This window comes from Chlamydotis macqueenii, chromosome 15 (genome assembly GCF_036417535.1).
Source record: "Chlamydotis macqueenii isolate bChlMac1 chromosome 15, bChlMac1.mat, whole genome shotgun sequence".
Lineage (NCBI taxonomy): Eukaryota > Metazoa > Chordata > Aves > Otidiformes > Otididae > Chlamydotis > Chlamydotis macqueenii.
This window is the reverse complement of record NC_141570.1, coordinates 8,922,149-8,936,122: the sequence shown is the minus strand read 5'-3', so window position 1 is coordinate 8,936,122 and position 13,974 is coordinate 8,922,149. Positions and strand designations below refer to the sequence as shown.

The 13,974-nt window shown below is 36.7% G+C and overlaps 2 protein-coding genes across 4 annotated transcripts in view; one reads left to right on the top strand and one right to left on the bottom strand.

The window, feature by feature from the left end:
* The window catches only part of GPRC5B (G protein-coupled receptor class C group 5 member B), a 52,471-nt gene that overhangs the window by 5,467 nt on the left and 33,030 nt on the right, over window positions 1-13,974 (bottom strand). The window lies entirely within an intron of this gene.
* IQCK (IQ motif containing K) overlaps window positions 1-13,974 on the top strand; it is a 58,906-nt gene that overhangs the window by 12,747 nt on the left and 32,185 nt on the right. For all 3 annotated transcript variants that reach the window (XM_086760076.1, XM_086760074.1, XM_086760075.1), the window contains exons 7-8: window positions 6,138-6,222; window positions 13,010-13,121. In XM_086760076.1, the coding sequence (XP_086616202.1) occupies window positions 6,138-6,222; window positions 13,010-13,121 (197 nt within the window). The remainder of the gene's footprint in view (window positions 1-6,137; window positions 6,223-13,009; window positions 13,122-13,974) is intronic.

Below are 13,974 nucleotides of genomic sequence, written 5' to 3'. Positions count from 1 at the left end.
TTTAGCAGGATTTTGGAATGTTAGAGACAATATGCTAAAAAGTGCTGGTCAGATTTTGATGGGAAACATCCTTATCCCAACTGTTTAGATGGTATAATAAAGAAAAAGAAGGAAAAAGCGTTTCTGCAAATTTGAGGGATAAACTCTTGTGTTGCTTTTTCAGTTACTTGTCTAAATTTGGAAAGCATTCTGAAAAAGTCTGTTAAATAGAAATACATTTCTGTAGTGTGTTAAAATAGGGTTTATCAGTGCAAAGTGGTCTTCGTGCTTAAAAAAAAATAAAAAAAAAAAACAACCAAAAAACCCAAAGCCTCAGAGGGATAATTTTTTGTTCTATCAGAGATCCAGCTTTTTAAATATATTCCATACTTGAGTATGGCTTTTTTGGCTATCCTCCAGTGCCTCCAGTTTTTCCTTTGAAGCTCAAAGCCACAGTCTTACGAGCCTCACTCTCTGTATGATGTGTTTCTAAATGAGATCTTGCAGCCTACTTTTCCTTTATAAGGAGACCCAAATGCTGCATTGGTTTCCAGAATTTTAAATGCAAACATTGTACCTTCAAAAGCTGGTTACTGCAGGTGAAGGAGCTTGTAAAATCTGAATTAATTTCCAGCTTCTTTAGTGTTTATAGTAATTGCTATGACATCAGTAAATAAAAGCCTCAGTGTGGTTACTTTGGCTTCCACTGGGTTCTGTATATTACCAGTAGCACTGACAAAATATTGTATCCCTTGGGCATCCTTGATTCCTGAAGCAGATTTCAAAAGCAATAGAAGGAGCAGCCTCAGCACTGACTGGTAATCTACATTTCACGTCCACGGAACATTTCTGTTGCCTCAAAGGGCAGCTGCACCTTTCAGAGGACAGGAAACTGTAGTTTTAACAAGAAACTAACAAAAGTTTTTGGAAGCTTGCTGAGATACATACTGATGTCCCAATTTGTACATTTGAGACTGCCGATATAGCCAAGTAAAGTCAATAGAATTAGAACCTTGAATGTTTTGTACTCCTGTAAGTATGCTAATGAGCACCACAGTTGCCTTTTGTCAGCATTTTCCAGTGGTGTTTCTGGTTGAATAGCAGTGAAGCTCAATTGCAAGCAACCAAGCTCTGTGTACTGAATCAGGGACAGGGGAAGATTGTGATCTGTGTTTATGCTCTGAGCTCCTTAAATTTTACTTTTCTGGCACAGATAGGCTGAGTCTTTATTCTGAGTATCATGGGAGTATCATCACCCAACCTTCTGTAGCATATTAATAAAAGAAATATGAAGAAAAAGATTAAAAAAGTTCCACTCATCTGCTGTCACGTGAATTTAATAACATGACAGCATTGTTCAAGTTCACCTTCAGCCCTTACATTCGGTGAAAGAGAATGGTATATCGATCTAGGTTAGGAATAAACATAAGTGTTTTCCTGGCTGTTGAAGATCAGTCTTTGTATGTATGTTTTACAGGGGTTACAGGAACTGAAGGTGTATTTTATAAACAAACATTAATTCACAAGGATTTATTTATATGCCTTTTCTATGTAGAGGTATTTACTTGCTGCTCAGTTCAGGACATATTTCCTGGTTTAATCTGTATGTACCAAAACAAATGTGCAGATACAGAGAAAATAAATTTATTATGGCTTTAATGAAGTGGACAGCTAAGATAAAAATATATATCTATAAATGACTGCATCTGAAGGAGTGGCTTTTTGCCAAATAGCTATATATGCTTATGTATACATTGATTATTTTTAAATTTTTTTTTTCCTCCCTCCCCCTCTATATTTTAATTAGGTGAAGTCTGCTGGTCTCAGCTGCCTTTACAGTTGACTTCATTGTCAGTTCTCAGATGGCCAATAGGCGTAATTTTGCACGAGTGACTGATTTCTTTCTTTCCATAATGTGCCCAGTTTCTACAGGCTTTGGTTTCTGCACACTGCTATATTTCACTGGTTTGTCTCAAACCAGCCATATTTAGAGTATATTCCATCTGCATTATGTTTTTTCTTTCATTTTCTTTAATAACGTGAGCTTTAAATTTTTTAGAGGGAGAATATGATGAGCAGCACATTTAATTGTAATAACAGTTAGAGATTATTTTTGCTGCTGTTAGTTTTTCATGTTTACGGGATATGAGGTCTGATCTAAAGTACACAAACATAGATGGAAATTCCCTGTTGATATGAGTGGACTTCGGAACAGGTCTGTGTTTGGTCTGCTTCAATCCAGGACCACAAACACTCCTACAGACAAAAATACATAAATATTGGTCCTACAAAAGAGAAAACTGAGGGAACACATTGTGACTTGCAAAATACGTAGCAAATATGCAAGCACAGGAGGAGGACTAAGTTTTATCATTGAAATGGATAAGTCCTCCCTAAGTAGAAAGCATATTAAGAGGAAAGAAAGCCACTATAATTTTCAGACAGAACTTAAGACAAAAGATTCTTGCTTCGCTATTGTTTTGGCATATTCTCACTACTACGACTTCTTGTTGGGGTTCCTCTAATTCGTCTCGCATTCTTGTTACAATTCACCTGTTCTGCCTCATTCTCCTGTCCACTATATGACTCTGCCTCCCCGCTTACCAACTTTCTCATGTTAGTTCTGCACTATCTTTTCTTTTTACCATGTCTTTTCTTCATTATAAATAGGTAAATAAGTATATAAACAGTTTGCATGTGTTAACAATTGTATGCATATTATCACTATGACCACTTTGATAATACTTACGAGTGTGTTTTTATAGTTTTATTATACTGTAATATTTTGCATCTTTTTGTGTGTGTGGTGTTTTCTTTGTTGTTAGAATTGTGGCAGAAATGAAACAGGAAATTTAAAGTTGAAATATTTTTTTTTTGCTCACAACCTATAGCCTTTATATTTCAGGATAATCAAAGTAGAAAAATCTTCAAAAGCCCAGTAAAGCAGTGGAAGATGCAGAGAATGGAGGGCGGCAAAAGGGGTCAAAATACATTTTTTTTTGTTCTTAATTTAGCTATTGACAGTATCAAGGAGCTTTTATTTGGAGAAGGTGATAGAGAAAGAGTTCAAACAGTTAGCAGGAGTCACGCTTAAAATGTCTACTCGTTTGCCCTTCCTTTCTTTAGAAGATTAAATTTGGTTATTCCCACATTCACAATCCTTCAAAAATATACCCTCTGTACAATACACAAAAATGTTTTCTTATACATTTTAAGGACTTTTTTCTCTGAATACTTTTATTCTAATGCACTTAGATTACTGCAAAAGAAAACCAGTAGTTAGTAATTTATTTCTGACTATTGAATAGTTGTATTAATACTTACAAATGTTACAAAGAAAGGTCTCAGTTCACACTCAGTTTGACCTGTGAAAATGTTCAAGGGTATTTTTGTCAAGTGACTGTGGAAATATTTCCCTGCAAACCCGTGAGGCTCTTACAGTGATAGCATAATATGTGATTAATTTAGACTGGATATTAGGAAAAATTTATTTACTGAAAGTGGTCAAGCAGGCTGCCCAGGGAAGTGGTGGAGTCACCGTCCCTGGAGGTGTTCAAAAAACGTGTAGACATGGCGCTTCAGGTCATGGTTTAGCAGGCATGGTGGTGTTGCGTTGGTGGTTGGACCTGATGATCTTAGAGGTCTTTGCAACTTTAATGATTCTATGAGTCTAATATATCTAATTAGTTTTAAATCAGATAAATCAGTACTTCAGTGTCTGATTGCTAATGAACAGTCTTTTTCCTGCTTATTTTGGTAAATGATCTTAATAGCATGTATAAGCAGAGACTCTTGAGACGTTTATTTTGAATCAAAACAATAAATTTTCATTGTTGCATACTTTTGCAACTCTGAATAGGCATTTAAGAAAAAGTACTTAATTAAGGCAGGTGCTGCTGCAGTATTTCTGTATTCTCTGAGTAGGAATAAGAAATACTGAAAATTTATCTTCTGGGTGCCAAATTCCACCTGCATAATGTAATATAATTAGTAAGTATCTCATGTAATCAGGATCTGTACAAGTTTGCTCAGAAAGAAGAGACGTCATTCTGGAATTTAATTTTCCTCTGGTCAGCATCTGTTTTATTTGGGTTTGATAAAATACAATACTTCAGAAAAATCATTTTACTGATGCTCTTTTACAGGTGCAACTTGTGTTAAACAATATATCTGATACATATATCAAAATAGATATCAATGTTTAATGTGTGGAATTTCAAGATTGTGCATAATCAAAGACTAAATAAGCAGAATATAGTTAGTGTGCATTTTGCTGTCAATTTTAATCTTCTTGGAGGCATACAGCTGTCTTCTGCCACAAATGACATATTGCCTCTTTTCCTAGTTCACTGCTGAGGGCTGATTGCCTCTGCTCGGATTCTATTTTTATTTGACCTGAAGCCAATTGTGTATATTCTCTCATACAAAATTGGACTTGGCATGACTTCTGTTCTTTGAAGCTGCCCTATTGAAATGATTGATACTTGCCAGTGACTGTCATACTGAAAATTATGTCCTGTTCTTGCTTGATTTTTATATTGGTTTCTCACATTTGGTGTCGGATTATAAACTAGCCATTTTCGTAATTTGAAGATGAAAGCAAATGAATGCTAGAGTCAGCCTTGCAGCCTAGGAGAAATCTCAATTTGTTCTTTAGAGATCCACTCATTCTTAGAGAAAGTTCAATGTCTTTGATATAACTGCTGTAAAATATGTAGGTCTTTCCCACTTCAGGTTTTGGTTTTCAAAAAGACCAAAAATAGAACAGAGGATGAAAGCCTATCAGCTAAACCAGCAGAGTCTAACTTCATATTTTTAAGTCTGATTATAAGAAGCAGTTAGCTCAGGAAGCCTTGCTTGTCCAGCTCTTACGATTTCCCTTGAGCAGTAGAAATGCTAATTAATGTTTGCAGAGCTAAAACTGCTTAGCTTTATGGAGAGACTTCTTTTTATTTTTTGTTTTATTTCTACTCTTCCAAACAGACCAAGGTTTTCTTTCACATTAAAATAAATGTAGGCCAAAACCCAGCTGACACGATGATGAGACCAATTTAGCTGAGCGCACAGACTGAGACGGTGTAGTCAGCGTAGCATTAGATAACAGTTAAGATTGTGCTCTGAGTTGAAATGCTCCTTCAGTGAAGACAAGCCCTAAGAGAAAGACGTCAGAGAGCACAGGAAGCTTACTAGGGCAGAGACTAATATGAATGAAATTAAAATGAAAGGAAAATGTAAGCTGTCAAGCCTCCTAGCTTTAGCTGTAATGTACTTTAAAATAAATTTCTAAAAGAAATGGCAGAAGTAATGTTTTAGCCAGAAAATGTAAGACTGTGTAAATAGCTTGTTCATTGATGGTCTTTGCAGTATATGTGTCTTTATAGTGTAAATACTATAAATAATGTTCCTGTGTGGGTTGCATGCATCTGTAGGTGACTGCTGTGTCCAAATTCATAATGTTGTGGTCTTCCAAGTCAAAGCTGTGTTCAATCTGCGTCCCGTGCAGGCAGAGTGGCTCTTAACGGCCATTCTAACACTGTGCCGAGTCTACTGTTTGTAACTAATCTATAATGAGTTGCAACATTATTGCCCTATAATTCATTAGCTTTAATTACATTTATTGTAAAAGAAACTATATAAATGAATTTTGTCTTGTCTTTTTCAATGGATCCTTTCTGATCATTGTGTGTGAGAAATAAAACAACATTCATAGAAAATGGCTTTTAGGAAGCAAGCCTTGATGTAGTGATTTGAGTTTTTGTTAGTGATGACTGAATTGTAATTATACTTTAGAATATTTCCCATTAAAATTGGTAGCAACAGAATCACAAAACATGCTTTCAAATTACTGTACACTTTGGCTGAAAATTGTTGACTTCACATATGTATTACTTTCTTTTATCACTAAACAATGTATATTTGCTATCAAAAGTAAAAATTTCAGCATTTTAGGAACTTGTATGCTTATGCAGATATGATAATAATTACTTTTTCTGTACATTTTAATTTTAAGTGAAATCATAATGTAACTTATTGTAAAATATGTTTACGTTGTATGTATTTAATAATTGTTATTTGTCTTTTTTTTTATCTACTGTTAGGAAATAAAGTATTTTACACTAATAGGCCGTCTGTTTACAAAACATTTATTTTTTTTTAAGTCCTAGGCCACCAATTCCTCTATCTCTCCTTCTATCAGAAGAAGCAGCAAGCATGGTAATTCAGTCCTTCTGGAGAGGTTATCGGGTAAGAGTAATCTATAATTATTTTGCTTGATGTTGAAAACCATAGGACTGTGAAGGCTCCAGGGAAAATCCTTACATAAATTCTAAGTAGGGGATACTATAAATAGCTGCTGAGACTTCCATGGTTCATTGACTTTGAATGTTGCTCTGCCTTATGCCTAGTGACTAAATTTTTTTCACAGGCATTTATGTTGATGTAATCTCACTATTTTCCTCAGCAACAGAAAATCCACAGAAATTAAATTTTCAAAAGTACAATTAACACTGAACAATTGTTTTTTTTTAGTTGATCTTTGACTAGTTGCTAAAGGCTATTGCTTCATGCAGGGATATATGAGTGAGTGTGGAGATGCTACAAGGAGGATTGGTGAGGTCTGTTAAGAAATAAAAGCATACAGAAACAAGAAAGAAAAAATTTAGACCAAGAATGAGACAGGAAATGTAGGGGAGGCATGAATGCTATTATTCAAGGAAAGAAAAAACAAAATGGCAAGCAGATGTTGCAAGCTGGACTAGCAATACGACACTAACAGAATCCTCAATGTAAGGCAGAAAAGCAAGGTCCATAAAATAAATACAAAGAAAATGGCTAATATTGTTTTGGAGATTGACAGCCATGCTAAGCCTAAGGTATGAAATAAATTATTTTAATAATTCTGAACAGATCCTGTCAAATATTTCTTTGAAAGGCTCTAACGCTTTCACACCTTGGAAAGAAATGGACTTGAAATTCAGGTGACTTTGGTGACAAAGAAATGTCTTTGACTGCCTTTATACAAATTTAAGCTTCTAAACAGCCTCCAGCTAGAGCAGTAATTTCATTGTGATGGACAGTGAGACGTCTCTGTATGTCAGGTGTTCTTTAACAATTAGTAAAAAACACTCTCTGTTAAGTTGTTCTTTACTACTTTTATAACAAGCATGAATATGTGAGTGGCTACTATAATATGCCGTGCAGCCAAAGAGGATGAAATACCTTGAAATGATCTTCTTGACTGACAGATTTTTGTGATGCCTTCTGCTTGTTCTTTTTCCTTTATTTTTCTTTTTTAAAACAGAGATGGCATTGACACTAACATTAATTAGCACTGACAATAGCACTGCAGGCATCCTTACAGTGGAGTATTGCAAAGGCAACCATTATCCAATAACAGTTACGTTTGCTGAACAGCGTGAGGTTGCTCATATACCTTGTGCTTCTACCAAAGCTTCTGAAGGGCACTATCCTTCCTTGCTATATACGTTAACTTTAAAATTTTCACAGTAGTATTTCTCATTCTAAACCATTTCCCAGAAATGAGAGGGAAACTGTAGCTAAAAAGTGGAAGACATAAAAAATAATTCAGATTATAAAATTAACTGTTACATGTTTTAGCTTATTAGAGCTGAAAAAACTTAAGTTTTTAAAAATTAAAATTTAAATTAAAATCAGAATATAAAATAAAAATAATTATTAACAAGTTACTACATAGGGTAATGTGTTATCCTTGGGCTTGTAAATTAAGAGATTGCTAAGCTGAAATGGGATTTCATTGCATTAATGATAAAGTATATTATGAAAATTTACCAAAGAATTCAGACGATTTGCATTTAAAATAAATAGCTCTGTCTACTAACACTGATTTATTTTGATAATAACTGAACACTTAGAAACAATGCCCTTTTGCATTCTAAGGATATTATTGTGTCAGTATTTCAAACACTTTTCTGATGTTTTTGTTTTATAATTCACAGAATTTGGAACTTTAAAATACTATTATTGAAATAAAAATTTACACATTGTGATAACATTGAATAATTAAGCACAGGCACACATAAATATTTTACATGGCACTGTAATAAAGGAACGGTGTAATTCATCATTGATCCTCCCAAGATACACTTTAAAGGACGTAAAATCACGTCCCATAGGTGCTTCTTTGAAAGATGGATAGAGGCGGATTCTGGACACACTGTTGGATTTCAGAAAAGGTAAAAGGCTCAGAAATCTGGCTAGGATAGTTTTAACAATGCTATCCTAAATGTGAACTTTGTACGTGTTTTATTCTTAAACCACAGCAAGTTATTTTGCTCGGACACATCTTTTGTGGACTCAGACTATTTCTGAGATATTTCATTAACCATATTGATCTAGGCAGTAGAGTTTATCTAGGTATGTAACTGACTGAGAATTGTGTATTCTCATAATATTTCACTTGTTCCTGCCACATCTAGTTGTCCGAGTGTGCCAGTGTCAAAACCACATGGTACACAGCAAAAAATGTCTCAGGCCGTAAAGATTTTTCTATGTAAAGAGAAAAAAAAATGCTATAGGTACAGAATATTCATCACTTTTTGATAATAAAACATCATCAAGGTAGTACATTCATCCTTATCTGAAGCAAATTTCAGAAAAATACTTGTTTTGGTAGTAATGGCTGCCGTCCTCGCTACAATCTTTCATACAAAGACATTGATGAGTACTCTGAATATTATTTCCAGTTTATTCAATAATTAAATTCCAGAACAAACAGCAGTGGAAGCTACAAGTGCTGAGTACCCTAAGGAGATCAGAAAGGAAGATACCATCTTGAGGGATCTCTTTGAGGGCAAAGAGTAGCATCCAAATAAGGCTTGAGACAACTCTCATCAGAATTTTGTCTCTCTACTTCTCACCATCCTCTTTTGTTGAGGTTCCATTTATGTGTCATGGGCCAAGGCAGTATTTGCTATCTGATGAAAACCCCTGATTGGTAGGCATCAATTTTCCAGGCACTTTTCCAATAAAAGCAGATATATTCCTTCACCCCTCTACTGCAGAATACGTGCTTACTGCCATTTCTTTTATGGGGTCTTTTTAATCTTTACAATTTGCATAACTATTCTAGACAGAGGGGATTTTTCATTAATAGAATTTCCTCTAATGTCTCTGGTTGTGCAACATATTCTCACCTAGCACTGAAAGCAGTTTATTTTGACTAAGTCTTGTAATAGCAGGGAGTTTAAGTTGGACAGCATTATGTAAATATTCAGTGCTATTTTATATATAAATATTGTTGAGGAAAAGTTAAATCAGAATTGAAGCAGATTTATCTTTACATCTTACAAAGTGTTGTGATGCTTTTGCTATCACAATTTTATATTCCTTCCCAGCAAGTTGTGTCTCTTAGCAAGAGCTCAGACCCAGAAGGTCACAGATATATTTGCTGTTCTTCACAGCAAGTGTAGATTCAATCCAACTGACTTGGGTAAGAGTGAACTCTCACGTTGGAGTTAAGGCTCCTTCAGTGCTTCGCGCATTGCTGATCTGCAGGAGATACGCATCACTTGTTTGGACAAGGCTCTTGAGCCTTTGATTATTTGCCTGGAGATTTTGCTACTGAGTCATGGTAGAGTTGTACTCTGATTACAAAATAGAGGCTACTTTCTGAGAAAGTAATCTATGTAGCAGATTGTAATCTGTGGAGCATGTTGAGAGTATTTTGTTAAGTTTCTGTTACCTGTTTTACTGCAGGTGGTGTATCTGTGTTCCTTGTTCTTTTCTTTTACTTTTCTAAAAAATCACTTTGTTCTGGGAGCTCATGTTCACTGCTTGGATTTAATGTTGGACTTTGTAGTATTTGAGTCTATCTGACTATGACTTTATCTCAGAGCCCTGTATTGTGCTATATATTTCACTATACTTTCACTATTCTTTTTATCTATGGAGAGTATATGAAATATACAAAATGAAGTTACTGTCTTCATTTGCAGTACACAAAGATGACTGTGGCCCTGTCACAGGCCGAAATACAGGCCTTGCATAGCTGCAGTTGTAAATGGACCCTTCATTTTTTCCAAGATTTTGTATTTAGACATAGAGTTAGTGATTTCTCTATCTTCCTGTCTCTGTTCTCTTACTGTCATTTGTATGTCCCATAAGCGTTCCCTTAACCCTTTTCTGTGTAGATAAACTGATGCCATGTGTGTTGGTTTTGTTTAGTGAGGGGGTGCTTCTGCGAGAAGTTTCTAGAAGTTTCCCCTTTGTCCGGTGGACTCAGCTGGGCCTAGGGCAGACCCGCTGCTGGCCAGGGCCAAGCCAATTGGTGACAGAGTGTTCTCTGATAAGTCTCTGCAATAATGTATTCAAGAAGGGGAAAATAGTTAAAAAAAAAGATGTGAAGAAGCTGAGCGGGGTCAGAGAGGGGGAGGCGCGAGTCTTGTGGGCCTTGCAGGCCTCACCCTCTGGCCTCCCGTCGGGCCGCTGACTGGGCCCGACTCAGCCTGGCCGAGAGAAGTGAAAAGAGGAGATGAGATGTGAAGAGATCCTGAGAGGCGTCTGCCTGAACTGATTGTGGAGAATTTCTTGTGAGAGGAACAGCTGCAGACACCGAGGTCAGTGAAGAAGGAGGGGGAGCAGTAATGCGGCTCCTGGCCAAGATTCCCCTGCAGCCTGTGGTGATGACCATGGTGGAGCAGGTTGTCCCCCTGCAGCCCATGGAGGTCCATGGAGGAGCAGAGATCCACCTGCAGCCCATGGAGGACCCCACGCAGGGGCAGGCGGATGCCTGAAGGAGGCTGTGGCTCGTGGAGGCCCCGTGCTGGGGCACCTGTTCTGGAGGGACTGCACCCCACGGAAAAATGACCCACGCCAGAGCAGTTGGTGAAGGACTGTGGCCCGTGGGAGGGACCCCACGCTGGAGCAGGGGAGGAATGTGAGGAGTTCTTCCCCTGAGGAGGAAGAGGCGTCAGAAACAAGGTGTGATGAACTGACCACAGCCCCCATTCCCTATTCCCCGCTGTGCCACTTGGAGGGGTGGGGAAGGAGGAAGGAGGGAAGGAGGGAAGATAAGTGAAATTAAATAAAGCCCGGGAAGGAATTTTGTTACATTATCTCTCCCTGTTCCCTCGAAGGGTGGAGGGAGTGAAGAAGAGGTGCGTGGCTTGGTCCTGAGTGGGGCTGAACTATGACACCATGTAACAGGGAATTATGTGTTTTATAAAAGCATACATTAAAGTATAAAAGAAAAAAATGTCTCTTGCAGGCCTAAAGAAACTATCTTGTGTTTGGGATTATATTGTATTTTTTAAAATAGTATTTGATGGATTTAATAGCAAATGGTTTTGATTTTTTTTTGTATGGCTGAAAAGAAGATCACTAGTGACAGTAACTTTTTAAAAAAAAAATTAAATTTCATATCAACTTTGTAAGAACTTCATATAACTTTCATAAAAGATAATACAGGACTATATTAGTATAATGGGATATTATTAGAGGCCTAAGAGGTATCTGATGTCAAGTCATTGAGTGAAAGTCTTGCCTGTCTTTATTGATCATGTAACCTTGTATTGTATTTCCGCTCTGCCAGTGCACTATCTGAAATATAGCAAGTTATCTTCTCCTGAGTGGATTGAAAAGTGCTGTGGGAGCTCAGCTACTATCTATTGCATTCCTAGCTGCACCACAAAGGAGAAATTCTGGGTGGAAAGAATACTTTTGATAAATAATTTATATTGTTTAAGGTCTGGTTGTTTTTAAACTAGTGGAAAACTAAGTCCTGCTCTTTTGCTCTGTGTGTATCTCAGGAAAGTGGGAGAAAAACAGACTGTAATGGAGTAGAGTAATAGAGTTCAAATCACAGTGCAAACTCATTACCATATCATGTAAGAATAAAATAAATATAAGAACATTTTAGGAAAATCTAAATAGCTTCCTGAAAGCAAAAATATGTTCAGAAGAAACCAAGCTTATTGCTGCTTGTGTCTACCATGTTATTCAACTTCAGCCTGAATTACTAGGACATTAAATCCTAAAACATAATGACATTTTATATACATGACATCTAGAAAAAACAGAACCTGCATTTTAAAAAATTCTATTATAATTTGAATATGATGCTAAGAGAATAATAACTTACCAATGTCTAATCTAATACTAGCATGTTCCCTTCCCACTACTGTCAGAAGGATGGTATCTATTCTGGATTTTTGCTCTAGAACTGGAGGTAGTGATCGTGTGAATGGCGAGGTAGACAACTGGCAACACACTGCTAATTACTCAAATCCTGCTTAGAACCAGTTTAAGTAGCAGAATGGTAAAAGCTGTTGATGGACAGCTAGCTCTTTCTTATATTAGTAAGATCTACATCAGTACGAAAACAATAAAGAGGAATTAAACTTAAATCTTAAATGGAGTCAAGGCCTGTGACTATTTTCAGTTTATAAGGAAGGAGAATTATGTCCTTTGTAGGGGTGATTGACTGACAAAGAATAGATACCATGTAATGCATTCCAATTACTTTAAATAACAGATTATTGGCTCTCCTGTTTGTGAAAATTGTATGGCTGGGATTGTCAGTAAGCCTATTTGCAGCTGGTAGCAGGTGTGAATCAGTTTGCTGGAATAAATTTCCTGCTGTATGAACCTTCATGGTCCTCTTCTGCTCTATTATGTTGGTCAATGGGTTGGTTTTATAGTGTTGTGGTTTTCTAAAGGCACTAACACTCTTCAGCATAATGCTTTAAATTTTAATTAACTCAAAGAATAAGCGTCTCACTGCAATCACATTGTCAGGAGTCCTTGGTAATCAAAATGATCCCCTAATTGGCATATTTATGTTTTCAGTGGGGTTTGTCAATTACGTGGGTTTTATTTCTGTATGAGTTGAAAACTGTAAACCTCTGGGATCATGCTTTTATATCAGGCCCTGCAAAAAGGATGGATGTCATGTATTTGCCCAGATGCAGCTCCATGAAAAAAATTGTCTCATCGTCTTAGGTGACACAGTCGTATATAATTTTAGTTGCATTTTCTGTTTTTCCTTTCCTAGGTCCGCTGCAAGAGTGAAATACAAGAGCTACGTCAGTGGCAAAAGAAGTTGAGAGAGGAGAAAAACATTATTAAAGTAGTGGAAGAATTCTGGTCTAAGCAGGAAGCTAAAGGTAGGTGAAGTAAATTGTATATTTTAATGATTTTTCTTTTTACATTAAGTGTTTAATTTTTGTATTTCAAGTTGTGTTAAGAAATAGGACACACAGTAAGACACACATCACAAATAAGAAGAGAAGGCAATGTCTATTGGAAATGCCTGTCAGTCGCTACTTACTCTAAGTTAGTTGCTTGTATAGCTGAAAGTGGCAATTAAAAATACAGAACAGGGCCAAGCTCAATAATTTCAGGGGATTATGATAATGTGCTGGCACAGTATGAGCTAGGTCAGGGTCAGACCTCTACCAGCTACACAGCATGGAAGTACTGATTTTTACCAGACGGGTTGTTGTACAGTTTTTCTGAACTGTGGGATTTCTATCTAGTAAATGTTCTACTAGCATTTTCCTGTAGTTATTTATAGCAGAAGTTGGCCTGTACAATTCTAAAAAAAGAAAACAAACCCAAACAACCCAATATAATTGCCAAGGGAAATGAGGCCAGATTGCTTTAAGAACTGACGTTGGATTATTTTTCCTTTTTGTGGATAAGGCTTTAGGGACAGAGCTGAAGTTATCACTCAGTCACTCAGGCGCAGTGGTGTAATTATGATTATTCACTCAGCCTCGTTGTCCAATAATGCAGGAGGATTCACTAGCTCCTCAACCAGTCTACATTTTGTCAGTCTCTATGGGCTGGACTTAAATGTGATACACGTAGAGATGTGAACTACATGCCAATAGATGGAGGTGAGAAGAGGTCGTTCAGTTATATTGTTCATGTGTTAGAGAGAAGGAAAATTCTGTTGTAGCAGTCACCATTGCATGGTCCTCCAGTCTGATGGCACTGTTGCAGATGTGTTCTCAG